This window comes from Hippopotamus amphibius, chromosome 3, assembly GCF_030028045.1.
Source record: "Hippopotamus amphibius kiboko isolate mHipAmp2 chromosome 3, mHipAmp2.hap2, whole genome shotgun sequence".
In the NCBI taxonomy this organism is placed as follows: domain Eukaryota; kingdom Metazoa; phylum Chordata; class Mammalia; order Artiodactyla; family Hippopotamidae; genus Hippopotamus; species Hippopotamus amphibius.
Genome location: NC_080188.1, coordinates 109,092,660 through 109,102,268, shown reverse-complemented (window position 1 = coordinate 109,102,268; position 9,609 = coordinate 109,092,660). Strand labels below are relative to the sequence as shown.

The 9,609-nt window shown below is 34.7% G+C and overlaps 1 protein-coding gene across 1 annotated transcript; it reads right to left on the bottom strand.

Annotated features, from left to right (window-relative positions):
- Positions 1-8,325: 8,325 nt before the first annotated feature.
- LOC130850121 (olfactory receptor 4C16-like) lies at positions 8,326-9,276 on the bottom strand. The gene has a single exon (XM_057729462.1). The coding sequence runs from the start codon at positions 9,274-9,276 to the stop codon at positions 8,326-8,328; it is 951 nt and encodes a 316-aa protein (XP_057585445.1).
- Positions 9,277-9,609: the final 333 nt, after the last annotated feature.

Below are 9,609 nucleotides of genomic sequence, written 5' to 3'. Positions count from 1 at the left end.
TTCTACTGATGCAAAGGTCAAAAGGACATTGTTGATGATTTCAGAAAAGAGTACCTATGAGATAAAGGTAAAAAAGCAAAATAACCACTATGAATCATAGATTCTGCAAGTGGAAGAAGAAATGAGTTCAAGAAAGTAAGGAAAACTTAGCGTGAGACTACTTATGCATACTTAGAATATTATACCTGTGGGAAAACATTCAGAACTCTTTCTGAAGCTTTGAACATGTTACAGAAAATATGGCTAAAAGTTATTAAAGTATGTGGGCTGAGCAACTGGGTGCAAGATGCCCTGCTTGAGCAGTGGAGGAGCTAAGGGTGCAGACTTAGGAATGCCCGGTCAGTGCACGTTAGAAAGCTGCTTGTGCACACACCAATTGTCCTTCTGCTGTTCTTGTGGAAGACCACTGCCCCCAACCATGTGAGGCCCTTTGTACAAAAAGATGTACAAAAAAGAAATTTGGTTACTTCAAAGAAAACATTGATTGTGGGGCAGAACTGGGAGTGTGAGAACCTTATGCTATCTTACTTCCTGAATGTTGAGAGCTCAATAAAAGCAATGTGGGATGGATCAGCGGGGCTCTTGACCCTAGAGGTCTTGAGTCCCCTCGTCCCATCTTTCTCTTAAATCTGTGTTTGTGTTTCTTTAAACTTGAGGCACCCATCATTCACCCTGAGTCGCTGAGCTGGTCTTGGCATATACCAACTTGGGCCTTAGTTTTCCTAGCTTCATCAATGTATATTCATTAATAAAATAAATAAAATACACTGATGTTGAGCAGTAATCTCTGTAACAATTCAAAGAAGTAGGCACTACTATTATCCTCGTTTTACAGGTGATTAAACAAACAGAAAGGAGAAAGTTCCAAAAGAGGAATATTGAAGATCCAGTAACATGTATCTGGCTGATCTCTCAGATCATGCTCTTAGCTGCTGAGATATATGCTGGGCAGGGATGATGGAAAGGTAGCTTAATTATACCACTTACCATTCATTGAGGCAGTGTCCACGCTGGAATGTGTTTATCTATTTATCTATCTATCCATTTATCTATATAAATTGATTACATATATATTTATTACTATTGTGTATTATATACAATTACATTTATTATTACATATATAATTATGTATTTGTATATATTATTATATATACTATTATATATTCAGGTTCATTACATATTGTTAAATTCTAATAATTTTCACTAATGATACTGCCCATTTTTATGTGTCATACTTGATGGTAATATGCTGACTGTAACACTGTAGTGTGTAACTACTTTGGGAGTTTAAAGCAATGGGCCATTTAACCTCTAAGGAGTGCGCAAGGAATATCATGCATGTGTCCAAATGTCCTTGTTGTTTCAGAATCATTTCATATTTTGCTCTTGTCACCATCTTATCCTGATAACCCATCAAAAAGAGTGATGATTCAAGTAAAATAATATTTTAATGTCAGACAGGAGTTTTAATTTATTGAATAAATTAAAAGTCCTACTCTATAAAATAATTACCTACTTGCTAATAATATTTTCTACAATTAGTATGAATTCTTGTTTGTGATAACTACTGAATGAATGAGTGTAAGTATAAGGGAAGATGAATAAATTCAATAAAATATGGAATAAAAATGTAGTATTGGGGACTAGGAAATTTTTTCTACCTTTATCTGTTTCAGACACAGAGAAGAATTCTAGGTATATCTCTTTTGGAAACTAAGAATTGCTTTCCTCCTGCTTAAACTAGGAATGAGTAAGAAATTGAAAGTGAGCATGTTATCTTCTGAACAGAGTTTACCTTGATAATCTCTGTTCTAAGCAAGATTTCATCATCCTGTTTTCCCTATATTTCTCTGTCAATCAGTTTCTTTTGGTAACATTTCATTATGAAAAGCTATTTTTTTCTCTAAATATGTAGCTCTGTCTACACAAAAACCAACTAGAGGATAAGTATATTCAATTAACTTCATCCATCCTTCCTTCATTCAATAACAAATATTTTTCAGTCCAAGGAATGTATCACACACATTGATGGTTGCTGGGGCTTCAGCCATGAATAAAGAAAAACCCAAGTGATGACTTCACAGAGCTTAGATTCACTGAGCAATCCCCCCCAGCCCTGCCAAAAGCAAAAAATTGCACACTCTTATAAATAGCAAGGCAGTGGAAGCACAGAGTATTTACTTGGAAAGCACTTTTGAGGGACACACAACAAAGACCTGGGGGTTCAGAAAAGATCCCAGATTGAAAAGACATTAAAAATGGGACTCATAGGATGAAAAAGAGTCAGCAGAGTGAATAGGCATTGGTTGGAATAAGAGTAATTTAGGAGAGGGAATATGTAGCAAAGGCCAGAAAGTGAAATATGTACAGCAAATCCTAATGAATCTGACATATCTGTTGTTTATAAAACAACAATTTATTCAACAATTACTTATGGAATGTCTACTGCATTCCAGGCAATACGCTGGGCACTTAGCTTCTTTTTTTTTTTAAGATATACTTTATTATTTATTTATTCATTTATTTATTGATTTTTGGCTGTTGGGTCTTCATTGCACCTCACGGGCTTTCTCTAGTTGTGTAGTGCAGGGGCTACTCTTTACTGCCGTGTGTGGCCTTCTCCTTTTGGTGGCTTCTCTTGTTACAGAGCATGTGCTCTAGTTACATGGGCTTCAGTAGTTGTGGCATGCAGGCTCAGTAGTTGACTGACACTCTTGGGCTCTAGACTGTAGGCTCAGTAGTTGCGGCACATGGGCTTTGTTGCTCCGTGGAATGTGGGATCTTCCCTGACCAGGGCTCGAACCCATGTTCCCTGCAATGGCAGGCCACTGGGGAAGTCCTGGACACTTAGCTTCTAAATGGTAAATAGCAAGATATGAAGCTGGAGAGATTGGAACAGGAAAGAGTTTGTTATATTTTTTCTTTTGTTTTTTAGAGCATATACAAAAGAAACCATAAGATATTTTTTTTTCCTCTTGCTGACTAATTTCACTTAACATAATATCCTGTAGGTCCATCCATGTTGTTGCAATGGTAAAACTTCATTTTTTTGGCTGAGTAATATTGCATTCCATATATATACCACTTCTAAATTATCTATTCATTTATCTATGGACACTTGTGTTGCTTCCATATCTTGGGTATTGTAAACAATACGTCAATAAATATATGGGTCATATCTCTTCAAATTACTGTTTTTATTTTCTTTGGGTAAATTTGTAAGAGAGATTGCTAACAAATTGTCTTCATTTTTGTTTGTCTGGGAAAGTACTTATTCTTCCCTTTTGCAAGATAATCTTGCAGGGTACAAAATTCTAGGTTGGTTGTTATTTTCTCTCAACAATTTATTTATTACAGTATTCTTCTTGGCTTGCATAATTTCTGAGAAGTTGGATCTTATGAAAAGCTTCCTTTGTTCTCTACAGATTTTGTGCCTTTCCATGGCTAACATGAGGATTTTTAAAAATTTTTGAGTTTTAGTAGTTTCAGTATGTGTAGGTGTTGCTTGTTTTTGGCATTTTTCCTGCTTAGTGTTCTCTGATCTTTTTGGATATGCGGTTTAGTTTATGAATTTAAAATAGGGAGCTCAGTATTTATTGTTTCAAATATTTCTTGTGCTCTTTTTTGTCTTCCTTCTTTTTTTAAGTATTTATATTATGTGCATGTTACACTATCCCACAGTTCTTAGATAGTCTGGTTTTTATTTTTTTCAGTATTTTTTATTTTTTCTTCCCATTTTAAAAGTTTCTGTTGAGAATTAGTGTCTAGTCTACTAGTAAGCCAATGAAACACATTCTTCATTTTTATATTTTGTTTGTATGTTTTTTGTTGTCTAATATTTGTTTTTATATTTTATTTTTTTTTATTTTTTGATCTTTATTGGAGTATAATAGCTTTACACTGTTATGCCAGTTTCCACTGTACAACAAAGTAAATCAGCTGTATTTATACACATATTCCCATATCCACTTCCTCTTGAGCCTCCCTCCCACCCTCCTTATCCCACCCCTCTAGGTCAACATTTATTTTTAGTCATTCTTAAAACTTTCATTTGTGTGCTTCCATTGCTTTTCTGTTCTTGCATGTTGAATACTTTATCCAATTATAGCCATCTTACAAATGGAACATTTGTGTTACTTCTGATTTTATATGTTGACATCTGAATCTCTAATGTTATGATATTAGGAGTTGGATTTTGGGATGCAATTATTTCACAATGATAGATCCATAATTAAAGAGATAAAACACTTATAAGAGGATAAAGAAGATCTTGATTTCTGTCTACTGTCATCCATGTGGGGATACAGTAAGAAGACATCCATCTTCAAACCAGAAAGATGATTCTCACCATGAACTGAATAACTGGGTCTTAATTTCGCATTTCCCAACCTCCAGAACCGTGAGACTTCACCACTTGAATCCACATTTTCTGTCTTATATATTCTTTTGTGCAAAATTTTATCTTTAAGTTAATTATTTTTTTCTTTCTCCCTTGGGATTTATGATTTGGCCTTTTTCTACCTTCCCAGTTATCTTTGCCTGGCACCTAGCCCCTAAGTTCCCTTAGTGGTATAGTTCATAATAAATAAGGGCAAGATGGGCTTCTTATCTGGGAACTTGATTTCTTTTTCCAATTGTTTCACATCTTTGGAAGTCAACTTTGCCATCCCAGGCTCCAAAGTTTCAGTCTGGGTCAAAGGTCAACACATACCTTGGTCATCCAGAGTAACATATAAGAGCATTATTGAGTCTAACATAGAAAAGTATGAAGAGAATCACTGTTAGTATCTAGTGAGCCTCAGGTATTGTTGAATATAATTAATCAAATATGAGGTTGCCATCCAAATTGTAATAAATGTGGAAAAAACCTCTTTACACAAAGATGTTCGGTAAAGTGAAAAACAGGACACAACGTGTAGTTCAAGCAGCGAAGAAATGTCTAAAATACTGCTGTGCTCTTTAAGAGGAAATGTTATATGCCTGTTAAATATAATGCTCTATGAAGTGTGTGTAATAACTTGTGATGATGAGGATATTATGATATAAAAATAAACATAAATAGAATAATTTTCATATAAAATAGTACTGAACAGCGTAATGATGTAAAAAGAAACTACTGAAAGAAAACAATAAAAAGCCCCTATTTCTCTCTCAGAAAACAAAAAGAACTAAATTAACAAAAAATAGCTATTACTATTGGATGCTCAAGAAAATTTATTTTCTCCAACATATTACTGTGCAATTTTTCAAACATTTAGTGTTTAAAAATGAATATACCTGTGTAACCAAGTACTTAACAAGATTTAGCAATGTTTTTTTTCTTTACACTAGGACTTTTCCTCATGTTGGCTCCTTAACAATCCTCACACAATCACCCCTTATATTCAACCACTGCTTGGTTTTATTTTTCTAAACAGATTTTTTTTGCCAGTTCTATACTTCAATATGAATGAAACCATAAAGAAATCCTCTTTTAAGTAAGACTTCAACTCAACAAAATGTTTTTGTAATTCATCACTGATGTTGTGTGTATCAATAGCTCATTGCTTTTATTGCCAAGGGAGATTTAATTATACATGTATACCATAATTTATCCTTTTTTATTAATACACATTTGGGTTATTTCAGGTTCTTGGCTACTATGTACAAAGCTGCTGTGAACATTATAGTGCAAAGCTTTTGAGAACATATTCTTTCTCCTGAATGTGAAGCTAAGAAAGAAATTGTTGGAATTTATGCTAAGTGTATGTTTAATTTATGCTAATCATCTAGAACATTATCCAAAGTGAATGTACCATTTTGCACCCCCATCAAGAATTAAAACTGGGTCCATAGCAGACATTTTCTGATCATACACTTCTACTCACCTGGCTCAAATTACCATAATCTATTTTCTAGATTATTACAGTATCCCCCAACTAACATTCCCAGTATCCATTCTTAATGCTCAGAAAGGTGTTCAGAGTTATCTCGTCAAGCAATGTCATGTCATGCCACAGACACTGAAATACCTTCTCAATTTAGTCCAGATAAAATCCCATAAAGCCTATAAAATGGCACTTCCTATTGTATTTCTGGTGTCACCTTCTAGTATTCTCTTAATCCCTTTCTGTAGCCATAATGGGTGATTTGGTTTGGCTTCATTGACAAATATTTTCTCCCATTATGAGGGTTGTCTTTTTGTCTTGTTTATGGTTTCTTTTGCTGTGCAAAAGCTTTTAAGTTTTGCATACATATGGAATCTAGAAAAATAGTACTGAGAAACCTAGTGGCAGGGCAGGAATACAGAGGCAGATGTAGAGAACAGAATTGAGAACACAGGAGATAAACAGAAGCTGAGACAGAGATGTAATGAGAGACTAACATTGACATATATACACTACCAAATGTAAAATAGCTAGTGGGAAGCTGCTGCAGGGCACAGGGAGATCAGCTTATGTTTTGTGAAGACCTAAAGGGCTGGGGTAGGGAGGGTGGGAGGGAGGCTTAAGAGGGAGGGAATATGGAGATATATGTATACATATAGCTGATTCACTTTGTTGTGCAGCAGAAACTAATACAATACTGTAAAGCATTTATATTCCAATAAAGATGAAAAAAAAGTATGTATTTTCCTGAAAATATCCATGATAGCAGTATGTAAAAAAAAGTAAAGAAATAAAATAGAGGAAAAGTCTCAAAATATGTAAATATAAACTATTAAAGAGCATCCTGTGGAGTATAGCTAAAGCTCTTTAAACAAAATTTTCCCTAATCTATAACAACATTCAATTTAATGCATGCCAATTAAAAATAATATTTCTCAACTTAAAAATTTTTGCCCAGTACATATGGTATTATGTATTCAGTAATGATTATTTGTATAGCTTACTAGGGTAAACTGTAGAGGATTTGAAGGTATTGTGTGGCTTAATAAAATATGTATGTAATTAATTTAATCAAATTTTTAAAATATGGTAAATGTGGTAAAGAGATGAGCTTTCTTTTGGATATAAAACTTTTTAAACAGACTTTTTTTTTTTTAGAGCGGTTTTAAGTTTACAGAAAATCATGCAAGAAGTACAGAGTTCCCATATGCCCACTTTGTTCCCCTCACAATCTCCTAGTTTCAGACATCTTCCATTAGTGTGGTGCATTTGTTACAATTGATGGCCAATGTTGATACATTTTAAACAGAGAACAAAGTTTCCATTAGAACTTGCTCATTTGTTGTACACCTTTATGAGCTTTGACATAATGCATTATGTCATTTATTCACCATTAGAATATCAATTGTTTTCCTTCCCTCAAATTGCTTGTGCTCCACCTATTCATCCCACTACTTCTCCTTCTGAATTCCTAGCAAACACAGTATATATATATATATATATATATACTGCTTCCACAGTTTTTCCTTTCCAAGACAGGCAATTCACAATTCATATCTATGATAAAAACAATTCTATCTCAAGCCTAAATAATCTCTGACTTATCTCATTCATTGCTCAAATCTATTAATATTTTGAAATTCACTAACATGAACTGTTTACACTCTACTTCCAGGCCACATTAATATATCACTTTGAATTTTGAACATCTGTGCTACAATGTCATAATTGATATATTCAAGAGAAATCTTAATACTGCCCCTCCCCCCGGAATTAGAAGAAATCAAATTAGGAGCACAAAGTAGATTTTATTAAAGATACTATATTAAGTAGAAACCTCACATTAAAGATCAAAAAACTACCTCAGAAGGGTGAATATCCATTTGAGAAGAAAGAATCTAGGTAAACATACGGTAAGAATTTGGAGTGAACAACCAACAATTGGAGGGGAAAATCCTAGATTATATAGCGTCTCTTAGAACATGGAGCTCCCACAATTATTTTAATCTGGTACTAATCAGGAAGAAAAGCTAAGCTGAAAGGCCACGAACAGATATGATGAAATGGAAGTGTTTAATAAATAAATAAATAAGTAGGAAAGGCATAAAAATTACTAGGTTGTGTGTAGAAGAATATACGACAAGGTTATCAAAGAGCAAAATCCGCAGAAGGCAACTTGAAGAAGGGTAAAGAACACACTAGATGAAAACCACAGTGATGCTAGACAGGTAAGAGAGATAGAGACACATCTAAGGTATTGAGCCTTTCAACCTGTTTATACCTAGTGTTGTCTCTTCTTTTACATAGAATTGGCTGAAGCCTAACCAGTATATGTGTCCATATTGTTCTGTAATCCTAAGGTCAGTAGCTGTTATATCCTAAGAATAATATTACCTTCATAATAAGAAGATAATAGTCTGTATGGACTTTTTCTATGAGGAAATCTTGAAATTTCCATTCATCTTCCATCATTTGAGACCAACTTCTTGCTCCATAACATCCTCATGGCATTTTTCACTTCTGCATTCCTCAGTGTGTAAATCAGAGGGTTGAACAAAGGTGTTCCAATTGTGTAAAACACAATGTTCCAATTGTGTAAAACACAGCTATCATCTGTGGAGAAGGTGGTTGCAGGGCATGTGTATATAAATATGCAAGGACGGAAGAACAAGATGACCACCATAATGTGGGAGATGCAGGTAGAGAGGGCTTTTTTCCTCCCTTCAGCACTGTGGTTTCTCAGAGAATGCAAGATGATAGCATAGGAGAACATCAGCATGACAAAATTCACTGTGCAGATGGCCCCACTGTTGGACACCAGGAGGTGGTTGGTCACATAGTTGTTTGTATGGGCAAGTTTCAACAAAGACTGAAAGTCACAAAAATAGTGATCAATCACATTGGGACCACAGAAAGGTAGACTCAAGGCTAGAAAAATCTGAGCTGAAGAATGCACACAGGACCCCATCCATGCCAGGACCATTAGCACACCACAGACTCGATGACTCATGATGGTCGTGTAGTGCAGGAGTTTACAGATGGCCACACAGTGGTCTACAGCCATGAGGATTAGGATGAAGATCTCCAGGCAGCCAAAGAAATGGAATGTAAAGACTTGGATCATGCACTCACTGAAAGAGATAGTGGTCTTCTTCAAAAGGGCATCCATAATCATCCTAGGTGCTATCGAAGTAGAGAAGCAGGCATCAGATAAGGATAAGTGGAAAAGGAAGAGGTACATTAGACTCTCCAGTGCCCGGCTGGTCTTGATGGTAGCAATAATCAGCAAGTTACCCAGCAATAACCCCAAATAGAAAATCAAGAAAATGACAAACACAATTTTCTTCCTAAAGGGATCTTGTGTCAACGCAAGCACAATGAGCTCAGTCACATTATTGTTCAGTTGCATGGTTGCATGAATGAAGAGAAGGGATGAGTGTGAAATGATTTATCTGAAAAAAATAAGGAATTGAGTCATAGTATGTTATATGATGTTATGGAATATTCCTTCTGGGGGCCATTGTACCTGTGATTTCTTCATAACTCATGTTAATACTTTATTCTTTAATTTTTAATGACCACTGGAAAGATTTACAATCAGTTTCAAATAAGCTTCTGAAGGTAATAATCTCCTATAGAATTTTTCAAATAAAACTTGTTGTTGGATATGATTCTTGATTAAATTTTGCAATTAATTGAATGTACAATTAAGAGATATAGCTCTGCTCTTTCCTTCATTTAT